Source organism: Cyclopterus lumpus, chromosome 4 (genome assembly GCF_009769545.1).
Source record: "Cyclopterus lumpus isolate fCycLum1 chromosome 4, fCycLum1.pri, whole genome shotgun sequence".
NCBI lineage: Eukaryota > Metazoa > Chordata > Actinopteri > Perciformes > Cyclopteridae > Cyclopterus > Cyclopterus lumpus.
Genome location: NC_046969.1, coordinates 10493450 through 10518039, shown reverse-complemented (window position 1 = coordinate 10518039; position 24590 = coordinate 10493450). Strand labels below are relative to the sequence as shown.

The window sequence follows — 24590 nt, the reverse complement described above, 5'->3', positions numbered from 1 at the left end:
ACGTTCAATTTAACCCTCCCGACAACCACGCAATATTAAAAGCTACTGTGTCACTCAACTGGGCGTAACTTCGCTTGCTATTAGCCGCGCTAGCAGCTTGACGTTATTGACGGGAACACTCGGTCCATCGGTTGGCCCACGGCGTTGGTCCACACCGAATTATCTGAATAACTCTCACATGTACTGCCATATGTTGTACAGACGCCGTTGACTCAAAACATTAGAGTTGCGTACACTAAAACCAAAGAAATCAGCTGAAAGATTAAACACTCCATAGAGTCGAAGGGTCTCAGTGGTCCCTCTGATCCCTCTGAGCGATCCCTGCCACATACACAGTCATTTTTTTAGACTGCTGATATAAAAATATTGATTAGGGAAGCTTTAAATGAAGTAATTGTATTGTTATCAAGTCCGACTTTTTCTTATCGCCTTTATAGAATTTTAATCTTTTGTAATCAGGCGCGCCCAGTGTCAGCTCGTCCCACTATGGCTGCCCTGCTGGAGAAAATGCCCCCTGACTACACGCTGGCCACCTGCCCTGAGAAACCATCTGATGACACCATCAAAGTAAGACCTGGGGTACCACAGAAGCCTGACGACATCACCTCCAGGATGCCTGCCGATTGGAGGCAACAGCTACTTAGGCACATAGAGGCCAAACGATTGGACAGGGTACGTCAAGGCAAAGCAGAAACAGTGAAGAGGGAGATGCACAGAAACACACACACAGCATTCAGAAGCCCTCCCTGTCTGTATCTGTGTAAGTCTGTGTTGTAAGGTTGACCAGATATGTGTCCGGCTGCATGTGTGTCCCATTCACACTGTCGATCTGTCGGCCTGACCTACTGTACACTCACCAATGGGATATGTGCTGAAGAAATCACATGTCCTAAAATACACAAACACAACGTCTGCTTTGTGACAACAACCCTGGGACCCTGTAAGAATTCTAGTCAATTGATTTGTAAGAAGTTTGAGAAAATAGATTAGGCCCCTTATTGTTTTTAGGAACTTCACAGGTGCTCATAGGTATATTTATGTTCCTTTAATTGTTTTCTAGGCTCCAACTTCATATGTACTAGATAAAACATCTTTTAAGTTTTACCAAGAAAGTGAAAAAAGTTGGCATTGACATCTGGACATAGCTGTGTGATGGTGCTTAAATGAAGCATCGAAACACGTTATCGTTATCAGTTCTCAATTAGGGATTGGGCTAATCGTTTAAATATCCACACATGAAAACGTACACACTAATGCTACAATGAATTGGTCCACCAGTTGTTGCTTGTATGACACAATGTTCTCTGTCTGTATTGACCGATCACAAGCTAACATTTCTCTGTGCTTTCAGCAACTCTGCACTGTTGTTGTTGTTGTTGTTGTTGTTTACCATTGTTATTGTTGGTTGTTTAATTGTGTGTTGAGCTCACAGTGTGTTATCACCACGCTGCAGCCCGCTGTGTGGGCTTCGCCCCCCTTCCCCTGCATTCATCCATGTCATGTGATGTTGTCTCCTCCAATCAGAGTGGTGTCCTAAAGCACAACACGCTCACGCTGGGCATGCTCTGTCAGGGCAGGGGTCACGGCCAGGGGCGCAGCAGCACTTTGAACTTTAATCTTTACAATAACGCAAAGCATGAGCCCCCTGCTGGCCGCTGGCTGCCACTACCTCCTCCTCCATCTGCTAAAGCTGTGAGTATCCCTGTGTAGCTGGTAACCCCTGGTACTGCTGTTATCACTGCACTCTAGCTATTGTCTCTAATTACGAGCTGCTACTGCCTTTTCACCCGACTACAGCAACCATGAACTTTAAATGTGTGGCATTACTGCTCTTATAATCGAGATTATTAGAGTTACCTTGACTACCACCGCAAGCTGTGAGTATTGATGAACTGAGTAAGTTGTTCAAATCCCAAGAATCCTATTTCCTGGGTTTGGACGACAAGGATTGCAGCCGCCCAACCAACATTCGTCTGCGATCCCTAAAATACTCTACTGTATTCTGTCAATGTGCTTGTTGTCCGACACGTGGAGCTGTTGGGCCTTGCATGTCAACACTACATTCAACCATTTCTATGATGCCAACTGATACAGAAAATACTCACCGTTTCGAACTGGGAACACCTTTGGACCGGTTTTCTCCAACATCATTATTATGGCGGGTAATAGGATGCTACCTGAACATGATGCCATGTATGCCGAACAGCTTTACTTATTTCACATAAGAGATTTCAATATTTCTTTTTCTTTTTTCTGCTCTTACTGAGTTAAAGTAGGCGGGGGCCCAGTGTCCATACTTGATTGATCACGAACATCCATAGCGACTCTACAAACTCAGGCAGGCAAGGGTTGATGAATGAGTTAATTACTTCAGTTAAATGTTCATTTTCAGTAATGGTCACTGTGTCTCTCTCAGACCCCCTCTCAGCAGGCTGCCATGCTGGATAATGATCAGGAGGGGCTGTCAGGGAGCAACCAGTGGGCTCCCTACTCACTTGGCAGGAGGGACGTCCCACCTGACAACCTCATGAAGAAGGTAAGAGCTGACCAGGGAACCTTTCTGTCTTAGTTTTCTGTGTTTTATCCAGCCGACAGATGGTAGCGTTCTTGTGGCTTGGAAGGAAGAAAGGAACTTTGATAATGTCTTTTAAATTAAAATAAATGAGCATCTCTCCAATAACCATTGCTCTGGTGTGGATGTAAGTGTGTCTGTGTGCTTAATTCAATTCAATTCAGTTTATTTTGTATAGCCCAAAATTACAAATTTACCTCAGAGGGCTTTACAATCCGTACACATATGACATCCCTGTCCTGGGACCTCACATCGGATCAGGAAAAAGTCCACAAAAAAACCACAAAAAAACCTTTCACTGGTAAAAAAAAAAAAAAAAAAAGGGAAGAATTTTCAATGTCTCTAACTTGCCCCTCCGCTGTTGACAGAGTGCCCACTCGCACAACCCCTCCCACCAGTCACACAACACCATGATCGTCACTTCCTCTTCCTCCTCCTCCTCCACTACGCCTCACCGCGTAGTCGTGCAGCAGGGCTACGACGGGATGATGAACAAAGGGGGCCAATACCAACCGGGCATGCCCTTGTCAGTGGTTCCCTCTGGGGGTCCTGGGCAGTACCAAGGCAACATGTCTCAAGGTAAATGGTAATACATTCCATTTGTAGCCCGAGAAGATGTATTTTGGGGTTGAACAAGGAGTATGATACCACTTTGAGTTATAATGTGGAACATGTAATTATTGGGGTTGCAAGCAGTCATCCAATTACGCCGTCACATCCATCACAGTAGAAAATTGGAAACAGATGTTGCATAATCGTTTATAAACTGTCAATTAATGTGTGATTTAATAGAGGGCCACAAAACACCCAACAGCCTAGGCCATTACTATTAGCATTCGTTAGCCACTTAGCTTACCTTAGCTTTGATCGTTTGTCTTAAATTCAGCTTGAGCTACTGTAGCTGAATTAAATTTCACTCCACCTTGAAACCTGAGGTCGGTTAGTATAAAATATAGTGTGTCTGTCATGTGTCTCAAATGAACAGCCTGCTCATTAATCAGTTATAGATATTATTATATCAAAGTGTTACCAATTTATTGTTTCCCCATCCAGGCCATCCCTCTCCTGGACAGGGTTACCCCGGCCTGCCCATGGCTCTGTCCCCGTCTGGGAACCAGCCCCAGTACAACCCCCACTCTTCCCACACATCCCATCAGCCCGCCACCAACCCTCAGTATCACGGCAACCAGGGCATGGTCCATAGCAACCAGGGCATGGCCCATAGCAACCAGGGCATGGTTCATAGTAACCAGGGCATGGTCCATAGTAACCAGGGCATGGTCCATAGTAACCAGGGCATGGTCCATAGTAACCAGGTTGTCATGACTCACACCAACCCACGGCCTCAGAGCGCTCGCTGCCTGTTGCAGACTAAAGGCCAGAAGAGCACAGATGGTTTCCAGGAACAGGTATCTGTCTGTCCATCTGTCTGTATGTCCATCTGTCTGTCCGTCTGTCTGTCTGTCTGTCTGTCTGTCTGTCTGTCTGTCTGTCTGTCTGTCTGTCTGTCTGTCTGTCTGTCTGTCCATCTGTCTGTCTGTCTGTCTGTCTGTCTGTCCTAAGTCACCATATCCCACACTATCTTGGAGGTCTGTCTGTGACATCAGTTTTGTATACTGCAAATATTAATAAAAAAAGTACAGATGTAAGCAGTCAAACTATTTGAGACTAATGCACACAAAAAATAACAATGGTAAAAGAGAAATAATCCTAATAATAATAATCTTTGTCGGAAAATAAACCAGCAAGGCAAGTTGGCAGAGACGGTTGTGGTTAATGTTAACTGACTAGCCAGCTCAGGTGATAATGGTTACCAAGTGGATTTTAAAGGGTCCACATGAGGCCAACAAGTTGTCAACTGAAGGAAATAAAATATGAATGTCACAAGGATACTGTTAGGGTAATTTTAGCCACTTGAGTGCAACAGTTTGTGAGAAAAATCAGGTCTAGTAAAAGACACGGAGGCGTAGTTCTAAATCAGATATTTCACAGATGGAGATCACTGTACCGGTTTAGGTAGGAACATGAAGTCATTCACTCCACCAGATCAGCTGATCTTCATGCAGGGTTTTTCTTTTCACTTCCTCGTATGAGATGACTTTTATTATGCCAAATAGAAAAACTCTGACAAGGATATTTGTGACTTAATTGTGGCTGCCAGAGAACTGAGGACCTCCAATATAGCTGCCAAAGCGTGTCACACATTGCATGAAAGCATTCTTCCATCGTTTAACATCTTGTCGACACACTCTATGCGTGTGTAGAAATTGGTATTATCTTTGTATTTCACTGTCACTTGTCTTTCCTTCTTTCCTGTCTCTCTTTTTCCTCCCCTTCCTATCTCTTTGTAGTTGTGTGTGAGAATAGAGAAGAACCCTGGTCTTGGTTTCAGTATCTCTGGTGGCATCAGCGGCCAGGGGAACCCCTTCAAACCCTCCGACATGGTACGACCCGACCCGGCCTGCCAGCCAATCACAGCCTCCCCGGCTTTACCTCAGCGTTGCCATGGAAACTGCTGCTCGTTACCGCAGTGTTTGGTCTGTCCGTCTGTCCATGAGGCAGCAGTTGACTTGGTTAAACTTTGAGTCTGTGATCTTAAACTACAGACGTTTGGAAAACATCAGTTGAAATTAATCTCATGAATTGTATCAAATATATTACAACTAAAGCTCTAAATATTATAAATTATTGTTAGCCTCATCAAACAGGATAGAACACTTCAGTAAAAAGATACCTGAGTTTGGTAAACTATATTATCAGGTATGATAGTACAAGTAGCACTTTTGATACCTAATACACACACTATGCATGCACATATTACTAGTTTGTTTGCTTTATTTTTACAGTGTGCTCATCGCCTTTGAAAATGTTATGGCAACAAACTTCAATATTTCAGTATTTAGACATATATGTGTGCACACTTGTACACATGATGTCTTATTGGAAGAAATGCCAAACTCTTTTATCATTTTGACTTCTGTGTTTGTCAGATTGTGTCAGTGTGTGCCTGTTGGGGTTGCAGATCCCCCCCCAGCTTCCTGCACACAGTCTGTTCTAGAAACATGCTGCTGTAGTCGGTCTGAAGGAGCGAGGCTGCTCACGGAGCTCTGACAGCTATTTCAGGGAGGCTGCTTTAGTACTGGGACACCGTGGATGATTTTAGATGTTTAGACTTTTATCTCAGGATGGAAAGCATGGCAGTTTTTACTGACTGCTCTTCAGATGTTGAGTAAGTGACGCGACAGCTGGTCTATAAATAGAAAGCCTACAATAAGAGTGCTTTAAAACAGTCGGCCTCTGTGCAGCCCATGTGACCAATGGTGAATTAATTTAAGTCGGACGTGTGAAGTGACGATATAGAAACTGTCACTTCATCATTTAACTTAAGTTTTGAGTAGACAAGAAGTAACTCAGTTGCTGACACGTACAGTTAGTTAATCGTTCCCATGTCTACTTGTATCCATAAAGCTTCACCAGCTGCACTCGGTCCATTATTAATGCTCTCAAGTGATTATCCAACATATTTTAAGTAATTATATTATACATAGAGTATATGTATTCAGGAGCAAGGTACAATGTAGACATACTATATCCATCCATTTGAATACGGATGAATGGATATTGAAGAATATTTCACAATATTTCACACCAAAATATTTACCTTTACCATCAGAAAGTGACAATGAATGTCAGTCACCTGCTGATCATGCAGGTATCTGCAGTGATGTAGATGTTTCATGTTCTACTGTGAAATGTGCATTCAGATGTCCCAAACGTGGTGTGATATGAACTGTGGAAGATATTTGCCCTCTGTCAAAGTTACCATGAAACAAAAAAACAGCTAACATCTGTCACCACCAAATCTTTTCACCCTGTTTAATCACTGTATTCTTACTCCAGCCCTCTTGTTACTTCCATCCACACTCGTGAGACTTCTTGCAGAAGCGGTCGAACGTTGCTTCCGTGTCCTTTTAATGGTTGTCAACTCGGAGCCGATTCGTCTGTCGCTTTAGCTCAAACAAATGCAGAATCCTTTGATTTGGGTTTTATCATCTTTTCTGACCTACTTCTGAGAACTGTTTTGGTTTGTCTGCATCTATATTTGTGACTATTCTAGTCAAATAGTAAAACTTAAGGCTAAAATGAGCCAGCGTTTAAATAATTTAAAGCACTGTGAATCAAAAGAGTATGATTGATAAATTATACATCTGTGGTTTTGATCCCAAGAGCCGACTACAGCCACGGCTGTACAACAGGAGTGTGGCGTTCCCTTGTGATTAACTTATTGTTTGCACCCATCAATTTATTTGGGCGAGAAGAAAACACATGTAGTACAATTGGAACAGTATCATCTTGAAATTGGCTTCAAATTGTCAGTTTGAATTATAAATCCTGTTATTTCTATTCAAATTCAACAAAAGATGTTTCTCCTGTCAGCAATAGTTGAACATGTGCAGATTTACAAACTTGACAGACTAGTTCAATTTAGTATACTTTTTAATGTATATTTGTTATTATAGAAATTATGTTTTCAAATACAACAAATACAACAAATACAAAAATCGTCATATAAAGATTGATCTAAAATCATTTGGAAAACCTGTTCAAATTCAGACAAAAGATTTCCCTCCTTGTTTTCCTTGCCTTAAAAGACCAGCTGTGGCTCTCTGTGCCACTGGGTCAGTTTCTCCTCGGGCTAATTAGGATTCAGCGAGTGGGGACGGTGATCCTGGGCTTTGATGTCTTACCTTCTCAAGCCCGGATTAAGATCAGAAGGTTTTAAGGAGCAGAACATGGATTATTTGTCAGATCTTGGCCATTAACGTTTGAAAATCCAATTTCCTGTTCCTGATGTGGCCAAATATGCTGTCTTTGCACACTGAGCTGCTGTTGATAACATAAGTATTAATTGTCATCTTTTACAGAAAACTGTATATATGTTATCAGCGAGCTGCACAAAATTCATCCCCAATATTGTCCTGAACTGCAGATACATTTCTCAACGTTTTGATGCAAGGTCTTTGCAGGGCACTGCAGCTTTGTGTGCAAATGCTTTATAGTGTGTTTAACTGTTTCATTGTTGTGACTAACACTACACAATTTTCAGCTGCTAACACACATATTAGTAATGTACAGTGAGCTCCATATTCCACTTTATCAGTACCTGAGTAGCAAAGTAGTCAAATTAACTGATCCAAATAATAATCCATATTTGAAGTATTGAACATTGCATTTTTGCACCACTTTTGCTAAATGAAACCATGTCAAAGCCACATAATCTAAATGATTTGATTGTATATATGAGGCTCACTGTATAAATGCCAATGCCAACTCAACTAATGCTTCTAACACATGCACCTCTTTAAAATGCAATATATGTGTGTGTTCTTGTATTCACCCATAGACTGTGGTATGAGCACTACTACATCGTATTCACTTTATTTGTCAAGCTCACTGTTCAACACATGCACAACCGGTTGAACCGCGTTGAGTCGACACGTCCCACACTTTCTGTGTTCAAAAACATCTTTCAGCTCTCAGTGAAAAGATGTTGGTGTTTTTAAAATCTCTGCCTTGGGTTATTGAAGCAACATTTGGGGGATGAAATATCTTCCGCCCTTCCCGCTACCTACTTCTTCCCCCTAGTCAGCACCCATCCCACATCTATTCTTCTTGCCCTATTCTTTATACAGTATATGTATCTATGTATCTCTCTTCTAACCTCACATCTATGCAAAGTATAAATAGATGATAAACCATTTTGACATGTGTAATCTATGTCTTTTTGGGTTTCACTCAGCATCTGTAAATTCTAAGATAGATGCCAAAAGTAAGTAAACCCAAGTACTTTAAACTTCAACTATATTTCATCAGAAATTGCATGACTAAATTTAGAACAAAGAGAATGCATTGGTGAACTGCCTGTATATTTTTGGCAGTGAAGTGATTTATTTTGTTGGGGGGGGGGGGGGTGAATATTGAAATGAGAATGAGAAAGGCAAAGATTCTAAACCATCGTGTCCCTGTGTCGTCCTAACGGTGTATCATTTTGACTTATAGGGTATCTTTGTCACTAGGGTACAGCATGACGGGCCCGCCGCCTCCGCCCTGCAGCCCGGAGACAAGATACTGCAGGTAACGTCCTCTCACTCGTCATCCACGGGGCCGGAAACAGCCACATACTGCCCGCTCTCCCTCCCTCAGCCTCCCCTTGCTTTACAAACACAGAGGCAGAGCATTTAGTAAGAAGCTGTGTTCTCTTAACCTGCCTCGGTCAGCTGGACACCACACAAGCTATTCCACAGAGACGCACGACACAGTGATCACAAACTCCCCCACTGGTGTCATCTCATGATCTACATCGTGTCAGACTTCAGCATTTTCCCACCTGTGTATTCTGCCTCTGTGTGTACCTGTTGATCCGGAAATCAGGCATGATCCCCCCCACACACTCTTTCTCCTCCATCATTAGCCAAAGAAACCCCAAAAGCCAAAGCTCACAGGAGGATTTGAGTAGCCTAAAACATTATGATGTTTATACTATCATTATGACTTTTACTATGAGACAAAATTATTTTGAAGGCCATTTTGTAGGAAATCGAGGCTGAACTAACTTTAAGCTTCGTAATCATACAGTGTCACTGTGGGACAACAGTGTTAATCATGGCGACCGCTTAGATATTGCAGCAGAGTTGGGATTTATGGCACAATTTTATTGTGAGACCAAAGAGTTTCTGCTTGTACCTGACATTAGGGTCATCATAAAACACATTACGAAGGACATTAAAGTATAACAAGCGTGAAAGGAACAAAATGACAAAAGTTAAACAACCAATCATTGACATACAGCAAATGGGGCATTCCCACATGGATTTTATATGACCCTGATGACAAGCCAATAAAGATGTTCTTTATACTATAAGTATTGGTTGCCGCAGGTCAATGTGTGGGCCTAAACACAGGAAACGTTTCTGCATTGCATTGAGCAGTAAGAATTATATTTATTTGTGAGATGAGTAGATTGTTCCTCTGAAATATATGTTGATACAAAAATAACTTTTAGTGCACTAAAACAATATTCAAACATTCATTGTTAATGCTAAAATTGCATTTAATTACAGGGATACTTTCCCCGGGGCAAGAAAAAAGCGACTGAATACATGTTCACCTCCCATGGAGATCAGTCAAATTGAATCAATAAACACGACACAGAAAATATTCATAATTGTTGACTTTATTCATATTTACTGTAGCTATTATTTGAAAGTACAGTGATTTAAGTCCAAAGGGAAGTGTAAGGATTGTACTGCAAAGTTAAAATGAGATGCCAGCCCTTTCCCATGCCTTTTCCCGCTCTTCCCTTCATGTGTTACCCCCCCCCTCCCCCCTCCACACCACCATCTTCTCTCCACAGATGTACAGTCTAGCTGGATGAACTCATCTAAAAGCCCTTTTTTGTCTTTACCCCTTCTCTCTCTACAGCATGACTGTGTAGCTCCTCCTCTTCTCTCTCTTTTCCCCAACAGTGATGTGTTACTGAGATAATGATGGCAGTGGCCCTCCATCCTTCCTTCCACACACACACACACACACACACACACACACACGCATACACACACACCCACATAGACATATGTATGGGAATACTGCAGCACACATACCTCTATACATACACACACACACACACACACTTGCTGTTGACTGTGCTGCGTGTTTGCCTTGCAGGCTAACGGACATAGTTTTTTACACATGGAGCACGAGACAGCCGTCTCTCTGCTGAAGAGTTTCCAGCGGATGGTGGACTTGTTGGTTCTGAGAGACAGCAGCACTTGCTAAAAGTAGTTTTATAACAAACAAACAAAAAAACACAACAACGCTTCTCGACTCTGGTCATCGCCATCCCATGCCACCCCGCCTGCCCTCCGCTGGAGGCTCGTGGAACTGAAAAATGAGCCGCCTTTTTTACCTTTTTAGGGGAACACGCAGACATTTATTTGCCTATTGCTGGACCAAAGGCAAATACTAGTGCCAAATGTACCATAGGAAACATATCGGCTCTTCTGTCTACCGGCGGTCAGGGACCTGATCGACGTATGGACGGACAACAAGAGGACTCTTTGAGTTCCTACAGGGCTGCTGCAGTTTGGATTGTGTGGTTGTTAATTAGGCAGTCATCTGATCAGTCTGAATCATGTTTTTTTTTGTTTTCTTTTAGCTTTTCTCCACTGCCATTTATTTTGCTTTCCATGTTAGATATTTATTAATTTGTTTGGTGTCGCACAAGATTCACTTTCTGTGTCCTTCATTGCATTGTTCTCTTCTCTGTTGTCTTCTATTCTGTTCTCTTATTTTTTTGACTTTCTATCGCTGTCTTGTGTTTTATTCTTTTCTGCTGTCTTCTGTTCTGCAGCTATTTTTGCCTCCAGTGTACAGAAATGAAAAACGTAAGACTTTCTGCCTTGTGTACATATACGGAGCTGCAGCTTTCTGGAGCTGCACTCTCCATGGGGCCTGGACAGACAGCTCTCAAAGTTTATGATTAATATAAATATTGTTGATAAATCACATAAATTCTCTCTTACAAATATACAGGGATCATTTCTCCAAATGGACAATTTTCTAAAGAAAACCACAGATTTTTTTTTTCTTCCTGTAAAGAAAACACTGTTGATAGTTCATTACTGCTTCTTGTTTTATTTGTGTGTGTTTTTTTAAATTTTGTAACGGTTGCTTGCACAGGAGTACTGATAAGAGCTAAAGCAATACTACTGAGGCTCGGCCCATTGAGATTTTCAGCAGAGCCTAATTTGTCCTATGGTGCCATCTATTGAGCAAATCATGCTAATGTTTACACACACTGCCATGCACATGAGCTAACAGGCAAACACACACACACACACACACGCATACATACACAGTAGACATATGTGCCCCCGCACACAACACATATAAAATGGTGCATATTCATAATGAGGCCCTGTGTATATTCTAGCCTGATTTTACAATTCAACTGCTATAATTAAACCAGTCACACACACACTTGTAACATTACTCATAATATCTGTGACATATTCTGAAGTTCTGTTTTCTAGTGTTGTCACAGCGATGTTACATCCTTTTTCAGCTGTTTGAGCTGTATGATAAAGTCACAGCATGCTTTCATATCGTTGGTCACTCTCAGCTAGCCATTTTCTGTTGGCTTATAGAGTTCTCTACTTTGTAGAAGAATCATGATGTATTATACCACTGAGTTTCAGTGCGACTGATGTTCTGTAGTTGGTGCCATATGGACCCTCTGCCCCTCCCTGGTTGTATTTACACACAGGCCCAAAACACCAGAGCTTTACCGCTTTGTGGCCCAGATCTGATCTGCACACATTTGAGAGCAGCAGCGTGGCTTGAGTGGGCAGGGAAACTGTTTTTTTAACATTTGGCCTGGCCTGCAAGCATCCGCTCTGCTGAAGTGTCCTGACCTCTGACCTCCCACGAAATGGGGAAATGTCCCTCCAAGAATCAATAATAATACTGTCTTCAGGGTATAATCGGCAATCAAATAGACGTCAGGGAAAGGTCTGATCTGTGCCACAAAGGCTTTTGGCTGCACTTGAAATTCCAGAGTGACGCTTGTAACCTGAGGAGATCCTAGCGAACACTAGATGTACATGGAAATGTTGATTCGCCAACTTTTGGTTGGCGAATGCTCAAGATTAGATTTGTGGATATGAAGAGAAAATAATGTAGACGTAGATGTAGAAACAGATTTTATGAGAGGGCCATGTAAATGTAGTCTTCTATAATCTGACCTCCATGGTCATGCTTCAGAAACTGAGTAGACGTGACAGAGGTGACCACAGAAAGAGAGCGAAGAGGTTCATTTTCTGTCTCTGTGTAAATGCAACACGTGTCTTGAAGACATTTCACGACAGTGAGTTTTGTTTTGTTCTGTTTAACATCTGATGTTTCATCCAGAGCAAAACAACATCCTGCACTGCCCTTTGCTTTTACTTGACATGACAGTGTCATCCTGTGCCCATTTTGTGTCAACCCTCTTAATAAGCGTTAGAATTTAGTTATTTCCAAATAAGAGACACAAAATGGTACAGTTTAGTCTTGTGGTTGAGAGACTTCATCTTAACCACGGGTACCCACCCAACCCTATTTAGAGTTTGAAATATCAAAGATATTGTGATGAGGACAGAGAAAAAAGGTTTGATAATAGAACTATTTTTTATTACATGTTTCAGGTAATTCTTTCTAAATATATTGATATACCTTAGCTTTGCTCAAAAAAATTGTGATATTTTATAATAATGACACTTATAACAAAGTTACGGATGGAAGTACGCACAGTATGACTTGGAGACCTACACATGTACTATCCAAAACTGTATAAAATGTATTTCTACTGTAATTGTGAATTTGTGTTATACAAATATATATTATATATATATGTATATGACTATAAAAACAGTCATTTTCTATGTGTTTAAACTACATAAGAGCTGAACAAATGCTGAAGACGGTGTCACTGTACATAGCTGTGAATGAAATCCAATTTAAAATGACTCATATTGATTGTGAATGTACTCATGCTTTCTGCAGCACCTACACCTACCCAACTTGAATGCTGCTTCTTCTGTTGTGTGACAAAAAGTACTTTGACCTCCGAAGAGAGAACCGCTGTCGAGTTATAAGTGGGACAGACTTTAGTGATGATTTAACAGAACTATTTATTTATTTATTTATTTGCACATGCAAGTTGAAATCCTTCCAGTTTTAAGTTTTGAGTATTATTGCGGAGAAATGTAATTGCAGAAGTATATATAATATATATCATGTGTTTAGAATGCATTTTGCAGACGCTATCTGTAAATACTATTTAAGATACAGTTTTTACAAAAAATAATATATGTATAAAATTGAAAAAATGCTGTGCAGCAATTATACTTGAGCCATTTTGGGCTTTGGGACGTACCATTTTTTCAGTATATAAGAAGTGTTTTGAATAATGTACTAAAGTCTCTATTGTACAAATAATAAAAATGTCACTATTGGTAGTCTGGGTTCCTCCTGGTGCACTGAGCTCTGTCTTTAGGGATATTTTGTTCTTGCTCCTTCTGTGTGCATCTTTATTGCTATAGAAGGAGAGAAAGGTGTAAGGAGCCAAGGGGGAATGGGACAAAAGAAGAGGAAGGGCTGGGGAAAATTAGGGAAAGGAAGAAAGTTAGGACAGAATGAAATGCGGAAGAGGATCCAAGGAAGTTTATTGGGATGGGGAAAAGTGCAAATAAAGAGAAAACTACCACGGCAGGGGGCCCAAATAAGGAAAATAATTAAAAGAACGTAGGAAGAAAAAATGCAGAAAGGAATCGAGGGCGAAGTAAGAGTAAGTAAGGAGTAAAGGAAGGGACCGAGAGGAGAGAAAAACACATTATTAAAGAGAAAGGGATAAAGTGAAAGTGGAGCAAGTAGGTATGAATAGAGTGGCTACAGAAGGGAGGCATTGTAAAAAGGGGATGAGGTCAAGACAGGAAAGAGGAGAGGTTGGCGACAATCGCCTCAGCAGGTCTGGAGGAGATTTCAGTTTCCTCTGCTTCTCTGTGGATTAGAGTCAGGAGAGGCTCCTTTGTCTCCCTGTCCATTGGTCTAACAGCCGGACTCTTCTTCATCCCTCTCCAACCGTCCATCTCATCTATTTATTGACACTTATCTGAGCTGTGGCTTACAGAGGGACGGCCTCACAAACAGGTTTCTCATTAAGGTAGAAAACCCTTGTCAGCGTTTGTATTTGTCAGCTAGAGACATTTTGGTCCGTTGTGATAAGTATTATGTCTAAAAATGTTATGACTTTTTGATCAATTTTAATTACTTAAGTATGTCCCTACATGTGCCCTCGATGGACTGGCGGCCTGTCCAGGGTGTCCCCTGCCTTCGCCCTATGTCAGCTGGGATAGGCTCCAGCGCCCCCGCGACCCTAATGAGGATAAGCGGTATTGAAAATGGATGGATGGATGGAAGTATACTTCTGGAAATTAAACTGGAGCTTATTCATGCATTCACCTAAACCAGATGTAATTTCCATATGGAAAGCTTTGTTGTTGAGAGATCGTATTGCTCTATACCAACTGGACTCAGCTAGTCTTAGTCAGCCCATCATTAGCTATGGCCATTTAAGGAAAGTGTATGCTTATATATATTTCTACTTCATACATGCAAATATCTTTTTTACCCCACTATAATTATCCATTTACATGATAGATAGCAGCTTATAAAATATGATGCTTTGTTATATATGACTAACCAATCTATAAAGTAGTAAAAGTAGGCTCCACAGTAACTACAGTAAAATGCCCTTACCATTCAGATTTTAACTTTTATTGTTACACGTTGTAAACAGCACACAGTGAAACCTAGCCTCTGCATTTAAACAATGATAATAAAAATAGACCTATAAAACTCACATAAGCATTTTTCTTTCTGCAGAGTTAGTACTTTTACTTCTTGTACATTGCTGATGCAACTTCTGTACTTGCAGGACTTTTACTTGTAGTGGAATATTACATTGTGGTATGGCTCAAGTAAAGGATTTGAGTACCACTGCCGCTTTATTGTGTTATACTGTGTCATAAGATGCCTGACTGCATTATAAGGCATCATTGGCTTATACAAGTTATACCCTGTGTCTGTTTTATACCATTCCCCATTATTCTCCTGGCATCAGTGTCCTCTGAAGAACAACTCTGCTTACCGTGCTACAAGCCAACAATTAACAATAGAGGATAATACTACACACTCACACACACATTGAAAAAAAAAAAACAGAATGATGTCCTTTTGTTCCCTTTCCTCTTTACTCTGTCTTTTACACACTGGTTTGTACAGAACGATACTTCTGTGTGCTGACTGACCCCACCCACTTACACAATCATGCATGCATTTCCCCCCACACTGGCACATAATTTATACTGGCATCAGTGTGTGTGAGTGTAAGGGATACAGAGCAAGAGCGTTGTTGTGCCCCCACCGAAGCTGTCAATAAGCTCTTGACCTGATCAATAACAATACCAGAGACTGAGTCCATGACCTGCATTTGGCTGCTGTCTGTGTATGAGTGTGTGGAGGGTGTGTGTTTGCAGATGAAATGTCGCTACAGTCTCTCTGCTGTCTACAGACAGACACAGACATACGCAATATTGCGTCCAACATGCGGGACTAATGTGTGGCATGCAGCATTTTTGCATTCCTGTTGTGTTTGAGATTATGAATTGCCCACAGATAGATAGGCTAGATAAACAACGTTAGCTTAATGTTAGCTGTTAGCTTGTGTTCTAACACAATTGCATTGACTATAACTTTTGATTTTCTCCAGAGCCATAATTGTTTAACCAAAGAAGTCCAAAGGACACACTGACTTACTTTTGGTTACCGTCTCCCTTTTTATTAAAGGTAATTGACGACTACTCCTTTAAGAGACACTGTGTGGTAATTGACACTTGGGTCTGGGCTTGAACATGGAAGCAGCCTGGAGCTTGGACACACCTTTAGTTTACTAAATACAACTGTTTACCATGACAACAACACCAGGGTCACACGGGAAGGACTTTTTCAATTGATTCCCTATCAGCCTACACCTCGCTTTTTTTAGGTTGTGTAATAACATTTTAGTGTTTATGGGCACCATAAATAGACAAATCAGACCACACATGAAAAATACGTGTGTGTTATATAGCCTGACCAGATTTGTGTTCCATACCTGTAGCCAACAAGTCAGTTCAACATTCAATGTAGGGCAATATCATTAAACAGTAGCAGCCTAAAACAGTGGGATCATGGGAGGAGGCTTGCACATGACTTACTCTGGAAGACTAATCAATGTTTATAAACCTAGCACTGAGTGGATTAGATGTAGCCTACATCCAGCAGACCTTTCGGCCCTGGAATAAACCGGGTTTTGATCCACTGCCCACAATACAACTGTTTAACATGACAATACCACGATCACAGGATAGCTTTCGAAGAGCGAAACCATGCTGTTTTGAGCCGAGGGCTTGAATGTGTGCGCGTGTGTGTGTCTGTGTGTGCGTGTGGGTGCGTGTCCTTAGGGACTCTCTCTCTCCCTCTCTCTCTCTCTGTGTGTGTGTGTGTTCATCCCGCCTAAGAACCGGTCGGACAGCGTTTGGAGTCAAGTCACCTGAATGAAGAAATGGAGGACTAGTTTTACCAACGCCGCACAGAAGGAGAGTCAAAGAGAAGGAGAGAGAGAGAGAGAGAGAGAGAGAGAGAGAGAGAGAGAGAGAGAGAGAGAGAGAGAGAGAGAGAGAGAGAGAGAGAGAGAGAGAGAGAGAGAGAGAGATAAAGCAAAAAACAACCTCCGGGTACTAAGTCCACGCGGTGACTGTCAACGTTTGATATCAACGTTTCTTTTTCTTTTCTTTTTTTTCTCCTCCGCTGCTGTTGACGGCTTTTCTCGGACCGTCAAGCTCTTTGATGAAGTTTCCCTCTCAATGAAAAGCAGCCCGGTCGGTGTACACGCTGTCCCGGGACACACGCGCACATCTGTAACAGCAGCGCGTCACCATGCCCGTGCGACAGAAAGGTACCTTCATTGTTTATCGTGGTGTCCTTTTCTATCTATCTGGAGTCGGCCTGCAGATAACCCTGCACACATAGTGTGTTGTGTTAAAGGAGCTCTATCGATTGCACCAGTTAACATAACTCTCTGAGGCTGCGATGGAACTGCAATTTAACACGGAATAGTTCATTGGTTCGCGCATACAACGCGCAGATCCTTATTGAGTTATATTATATTATATATAGATACGTTATTCAGACATTGGGTTCAAATTCGGCACACGAGTTATTCACCAAGCGGTATTTTATTTTCATTTTATATTCTGCTTTTATGAGTATATTGCTTTTATGGTTGACTCTGCCTCACGTGTATTTCCTGCCGTATTTCAGTGTGTGGCGGAGCAACACGGTTCATATCTGAAACATGTTCTACTTGAACTAGATACGTCAATAATCAATATGTTGAATACCGTGGGCCGAGTTAGACTTTGAGGCTGTCAGTGCTTCCGGCTTAATCAGCTGTTCAGAGAGCACCTTCCTTTAACACCATGCACTTTATGGCCCTGTCCTTTTGCATCAGGCTTACATTAAAGTAGCCTCACACACTTAACTGTTGTTACTATTTCGCAGAATGCTTTAAGGTGACATAAATTACCCTTATATTGAAGATGACTTCAAATATCACGCCACATTTTCAGTCTTATTGCTATATTATATTGTAGAGGAGCTGGAGGCAAACATGCACCGTGATTCACTTTTCTAAAGAAAACACTTGTTACATCCTCGTAAATTACTGATGACTATTTTTAATTGCTGTCGAATGTTCAATTCTAGATGTCAAAGAATGGAAACTGGCGGTATTGAGAGGAAACGTGATCTGGCCCACCTGTTTCCAAAGTTACTATAAGAAGTCATGGATCAGTCTCCTATTAACTTAACCCTGAAGGAGACTCTGTGAGGCCTTAACCACCCACCGGTTTTAACCATAGTAATCCTCAATTAAGACTTTTAATGCACATTAATCTCCATGCTCTACCTAAGAGTGCCTGGAGAATTATACCGCTCCTTTTCTGTCATTATTTACCTGTATATTCTGTATTTAGACGCTCAGCGAGCCCTGGAGCTTCTCCAGCAGTACCGGGCCAAACTTGACCAGAGACAGCAGAACCCGAGCCGGAGCACACAGGGCCACGTGGAGGAAGACTCCCAGCTGCAGCAGTCTCTGGACAGGGTCATCAACGTCTTCCAAAGTCAGCTCTTTAGCGCTCTGCTTGGTAAGGAGAGCGGTTTGTTTGTTCACTGTTCCTCTCAACTTCTATTTACACAACATGAGTTGTTGATTTTGAAGACATGGTGATATTTCTTTGTAGCGGTTTTTCTTCTAACCAGCCTGTTGACTCCTTTCATTTTAATTGATGCTTGGATTTGACATCTGTATATGTTTCTGCCCCAGGCCACAATGTACAATACATACCAGAGATGATTACAATTTCTCATAAAAACCATGGCAAAGAAAACAGAAACTGTCCTGCGTAAATGTTTTTTCTGCGATTTGGGTGAACTGACCATTCAGCTTGGTTGTTGTGCTGGTCTCCACAGCAACACTACCATGCGTTTGAGATTGCATATGAAGACGTAAAGACATGTGCACTTGTACCAAAGAAGATTAGAAGGTTTGGCTGTGAGACAGCAGGCGTGTAGTAAGAGGAAACGAGCACTGTGGGAGCGTTAGTTTTTGGGGTCTCACATGACTGTTCACCAGAAAATGGAGATCAGAACACAAACATGCAGGCGGGATGTAGCCTGTCACAGAAAACACAGGGCCCTTTGTAGAAAGCCTGCGTACATTTAGAGAATGTGTAGCAACTTTAAATTCCTCCCAAGAGTTAACAGTCTGTGTGTAACTGGTTTGTTCAGCTTGTGGTGAAGAGAAACAACAAACTGGTTCTGAGTGCCTGCTCCCGCCTGCTTAGCGCCACGCCCACACCTTTAGTTCTTACAGTAACACTCCTTTCTCTGTTTAGTGTGTGCGCTCTCCATTAAACATGAGTTCCTGTTTGACTGTCAGCTTTAATCAAGCTGTCTCTGGTGTTGAAGTTGGATCATGTCATGTGGTTGAATAGCTACTGTTCGTCCATGGAAGGGATTTTGTGTGACTACTTTGTACTTGACATCCTTTTTAATGAATTGTACTGCTAAATTCCCTTTTCACTCTCCTCCTTGCCTCTTTACACATCCCCCTCCAACTGTCTGTATATTCCCTGTCCTCTTCCCACATACTGTCCATCTGTTTCTCTTCCTCTTCATTATCTCTTTTATGACCACCAAACTTATCTGAGATCGCAGCCAGGTGTCTGATCTAGTGTAGTCTGTATATGCGGAGAGGGGGAGGTGAAGCCTCTGATCATAACGGTCGCTAATGTGCTCTGACAGTTCTAAAACGGGAAATGACACTAGTGAACTATTCCTCTTTAAAGTTCTACATAACTATGGTGGCAGTATCCTTGCGCTGCCACTAGAGGGCAACAGTGCTTTAGCTGAGACGTTTTTGTGATCAGCTTCAATTAGCTTGCATCTGAATACAATGGGAACTATACAGTAGTGATATTACGAGACGTGGATGATTATTTTCATTATAGGTAAATCTGTTTAGTGAGATGTTCAGTCTATACAATGCAATACACACATGTCAATTATAGCTTCTGAGCCCAAAGGGACATTGTTTTGTCCACAACCAAAACGTACTCAGTTTACAATGATATGTAAATCCTGAGTTTGGAGAACCTTAAACTAGAAAGTGTTTTTAGTTTTGGAGTGATAAATGTCCGGAATGATTAACTGATCATCAATTTAATGGGAGCTTAACTTTTGTCTAATCATCTCATCGTTTCAGCCAAACTGCTTTGTATACTTTGGAGAAAACATCACCTCAGTTTGATGATATTTAGTCACTTCATCATTCATTGTTTTGATATTGCAATACGTTAGTCTTTCATTCATACAGTTGTTCATTCATTCATCCCTTCCATGTGTCAGTAGCTCATTTATTCATCCACTTCAGTCATTCATCTCTGCTCTTCTCCCAGACATTCAGGAGTACTACGAGTTGACCATCCTTGCAGACAGCACGTGTTCTGGGGACCAGACAGGTGATCCATGGGACCTCACTGAGTCTAGCGACCTGCTACCACAGCTCCCAGACCAGCCACAGCCCCCCACTGGTCCCCTGAGCCTAGAGGCTCCTGGAGGATCATCCCAGCCAAAACCCCTGACCCCCAAACCCAAGTCCATCAAGTCCTATGCTGCTCCACTCCCATCCGAGAGACCCACGTCAAAGCCATCTTCCCCTACAAAACAGTCCATTACACCTCAGTCGCAGCCAAGCTCAGTCAAGTACCGTGCTCCTCCCGCTCCCGTCCAACCTGGAGCCTCGAAATCATTGGCGTCAGAGACTCCTGTGCCTTCTTCTCCCCCTAATGCTACATCCCCTGGAGTCACAGTGAATGGTGTGGGAAGCCCCACCGGCTCCATAAAAACACCTGTCAGAGCATCACCGAATGGAACAAAGCCACACCTTACTGCCACCAACTCCAATGCTTCTTCAGAAAGCTCCGTCAGCTGCGCCAATCCACAAAGTGACTCCGTCTCTCCTGACCTCAACCTGGTGACCGTCTCAGCCCTCGTCTCCACCACCATCCAAGGCTTTGTGTTTCCAACCACTCCAGACAATCATACCTCCACCAGCATCACTCCAAGCACCGGCCCAGCTCTCAACAGAGTCACAGACGCTGCTATCGTCTTTACAGCTCCTGCAACCAGCACGGACCATGGCATGGGCAAAGTCACTCTGACCTCGACTCCAACCAGCCCCAACCAGGGGAAGTTCCCCTTCAGCATCCCCTCAGGTCCTCCTCATCTCAGGTATGTTCAAGATCCGTATGTTTTCATTTTTATCACATCAGCAAAACTTTACAACTGTTTACTGACATTTTAACACACTCAATTGATTCATTATTTATGGCACAAAACCCAATCTCTGGTTGTTAACACAGATAAAACAAATAGACTAACAGACGGAATATAGGTTAATTGCCACCTCTTTGAATTTCACTGATATATATAAATACAATGTGCATTTAATTCATTTTTTCATGCCTCAAAATATTGTTTTTTAATAATACTTACAGTATGTGAACACAAAATGATGCTAGCTGTCAAATGTCATGCTTTATATAAAGCAATAAGAAAATATAATGCAACACTACATGTTGTTTGCTATTGGTAATTCAGGTGTAATAGTACAGAATAATAGTTAACAGTTTTCAGAGTTCACAGACTCTTTACTTAAGCTCTGTTCCTAGGCCCGGGCCAGTAAAAGTCACCTCCTCCAGCCCTAGCCATGGTCCAGCCAGCCCCAGGCCAGCTACCAGCCCGCTGGCCCCCACCAAGGTAAGACAGCTCTGATTATTTCATGCCAACAGGAAATCTCGCCCCAGTTGACAGCCGTGTATAATATGTATTACCTGATGCAGTTGTTGGGTGGTAACCGTGAGATGACGCGAAGGCTGCGCGATACTGGAAAAGGAGTGAGGTTATGAGTCTGAGATGAACTATTTTGAAATGAAAATATAGCATCCATTTTCTCCTTGTGCCTCGGAGTGCTTGTCAAGTTTAGTGATGCACTGTATAATTCTCCCAATAGACGTTTAAAAGGTAAAGTGGCAGAGATGTAGGTCCTAATAGCCTCGTCAGATTTGTCATACCTGTATGTACATTAGTTGTGATACTTCTGTATTAGTGGATACACATTGCTTGTAGGATACATGCTGTCACGACTATCCGTTTGTCAGAATTAGGGTTGGAAAAATCTTCACACGTCTCCTCTTGAACCAGTTTATGGAAAGGCTGCTGGTGGCTGCAGAGAGCAGAATTAGATGGACAGATCATTTATGCAGGCTGGCTGTTTTGGACATTGGCTTTTATTGCATTGCATAATATGACAAGGGGAATCAATTCAGTTCAGTAACATGTTATTCTCCAGTAGAGTCAGCAGAACGAGCTCAGAGATGGGCTCGTTCCAGTCTTTCACTGGAAACGGTGATGCTGTAAAAGGCTGCTGATTGTCCACGTCACATTGTGCTGATATTGACTTACTTTGCTTTATATTAAAGTGTTCAATCCAGTGCTGTACAGTGTACGTTGTATCGTCTTGTTATTATTGGGTTGGTGGTAACACCAGCTACAATCATGTGTTCTTAATGTATCCAATACTAATTAGAAACTGGGATTAATTTAGTTTTTCTTGTCAGGGACTTTAGTAACCAAACGTTTAAATGAAGTGAAACACATTCTGATCACTCATTATTTAACTTTTTAAAAATAACTACGATTACGTGTATTGAAAGGCTGTGTAATATAATTGAGACCCAATAATAATGTTCATTGAGCACACATTAAGCAGTGCAGACAGACTGTCTCGGTTGGCAGCAGTGGGCATCATGAGTCCAGGGCCAGCGGAGGGTGGAGATGGACACAGGTAGAGTAGGACAGGAACAGAGACACATGCATAATTGTGTGTACGTGTCTGTTTCAAGACATCTGCATATTGTCCACAGACGTTCTCTCTCTGTTCTCCTGGACTTGTACAGTACAGGACATCCGTTGTAGTGGTGGTGTGTATCTAGATACAGCCCGGCATCCTGAGTGAGGGAAATGAAATCCCTTATTTGCGCATGAAGCTTCAGGGTGAATGCTGAACTTGAACTTCGCTCCAAAGTTGAAAGTAGAGCATCCGTTGCTTTCTGTTCACTCAGTCTAACCCCCCACTCCTGCCAGAGACTGACCTGATAAAACGGCAGAGAGTGGTGTGTGTGTGCATGTAGCATAAGTATGTGTGTGTGTGTGTGCGCTTATGTCTGTGCATACGCGTCTGTCTGTGTGAGTGTTTGCCTGTGCATCCATGTGTATGCGTTTCTGCGCCTGTCTCTGCATGTTTGCTGTTTTTCTCCCTGTTTTTTTTCCATGTTGAGTGTGTTCTGCGTGTGTGCGGATATATATTCTGAGCCATGCACTCTTTGAGGGCAAAATGTGTCTACCAGCTGCCATAAAACGAAGACAGCAGCTGGAAAACAAGAGGGCGGGCGGAGGTGCACCGGGACAGCTGCCATGTTTCCGAGACGGCCTCTGTTTTAGCGGAGAGGTCCTGTCTGGCTGCGCCGATGGAAGGGCAGGTGGAGAGGACATGAGAAAGGGAGGAGAGAGTGAGAGAGCGAGAGAGAGGGATGAAAGAAGAGGGGGTGAAGGAGGGGACAGAGACGGTACAGACGGCAGAAGGATGTCACCAAAAGCAACAAGCGGCTGAGTGGTGGAAGTTGCAGCTCGAAGATGTTTTGATGAAAGTTTGTCAGTCGGACTGGTGAGGATGGACTGCATCTGCATCCTCACTACCAAGGTGAGACACAGGAGGAGAGCAGAGTGGAGTAGAGCCGACAAGATGGAGGAAGCAGGGTGTGACAGGGTGGACGTACAACCTCGGATCAATTTTCTAAATGACTAAAACTATCAAGGTTGTGATAAGTGTCCCTCATGATGGCATGCGTTCATCAATTACAGCCAACGCTGTACTTTTGATGTTGACATTGTGTGTGACGAGTGTGTGAATCCCTCACATGATTTGTTTGATTGTCAACCGCCATCAAGATAGCTTGATTTCAAGTGAAAGTGGGACAAAGACCTGCTGTCCTTTTGGAGCGGATTCCACTTAAGACATCCAAAGGAAGCGTTTCAGGATTTAAACAACCTGGTTTAGCAAATGATGGGATGCTAAGTGCACCGGCACTTGCTTATTGGGCGGATGTTGTTGGTGTGCTGTCGTTTCAGTGATATCTTACAGGAACTGGCTGTCCTCTAGTGAAGCGAGTCTAATGGGAATGCCGAGCTGTTGGTCAACATGTGACACCCGGAGAGAGACAGGAAACTGGGTTGATAGGACACAGGCTTCAAAAGACTAGCTAGCTGACTGATTCGCTGGTTCACCGATCTCAAGGCAGGAGAGAGCACTTGGTTGGCATACTTATAAGTATACATTATGCACATATGTGCCTGCTCAGAAATGCATGGCCCATTTAAAAGCAGCATGCCCACTGTGAGCTGGGATAGGCTCCAGCCTATCTGTAAATTCTTATCGGCCATTAGAGATGGCCTTGTGTTTCCACGAAATCTTAGAGATTTTGTTCTTCTATACTGCAAAACTTATTATCTACCCCTCACTCCCTGATCCTGCACTTTTAAAACACTTTGTTTGTTCTGAGATAACTGTGATTGTACATAGTTAATGTAACGTAATTAAATACATTGAGTGTGTGGTTACATCCTAGGTCAGGCTTAGTCTTGGGCCACTCTCAATCTCATTATGGACTCAGTCATGATTGTGCTTATTCATGGACTC

At 42.3% G+C, this 24590-nt stretch overlaps 2 protein-coding genes across 4 annotated transcripts in view; both read left to right on the top strand.

Annotated features, from left to right (window-relative positions):
- The window catches only part of lrrc7 (leucine rich repeat containing 7), a 34506-nt gene extending 24098 nt beyond the window's left edge, over positions 1–10408 (top strand). Inside the window, exons 26-34 of the mRNA XM_034530374.1 lie at positions 460–672; positions 1525–1692; positions 2417–2536; positions 2941–3143; positions 3597–3768; positions 3868–3981; positions 4924–5016; positions 8633–8707; positions 10298–10408. Of these exons, the coding sequence (XP_034386265.1) occupies positions 460–672; positions 1525–1692; positions 2417–2536; positions 2941–3143; positions 3597–3768; positions 3868–3981; positions 4924–5016; positions 8633–8707; positions 10298–10408 (1269 nt within the window). The remainder of the gene's footprint in view (positions 1–459; positions 673–1524; positions 1693–2416; positions 2537–2940; positions 3144–3596; positions 3769–3867; positions 3982–4923; positions 5017–8632; positions 8708–10297) is intronic.
- Positions 10409–16949: 6541 nt separating this feature from the next.
- The window catches only part of LOC117729574 (disks large homolog 1-like), a 94117-nt gene continuing 86476 nt past the window's right edge, over positions 16950–24590 (top strand). For all 3 annotated transcript variants that reach the window (XM_034530789.1, XM_034530788.1, XM_034530787.1), the window contains exons 1-4: positions 16950–17168; positions 18247–18417; positions 20230–21064; positions 21505–21592. In XM_034530789.1, the coding sequence (XP_034386680.1) occupies positions 17150–17168; positions 18247–18417; positions 20230–21064; positions 21505–21592 (1113 nt within the window). In that variant the 5' untranslated portion in view covers positions 16950–17149. The remainder of the gene's footprint in view (positions 17169–18246; positions 18418–20229; positions 21065–21504; positions 21593–24590) is intronic.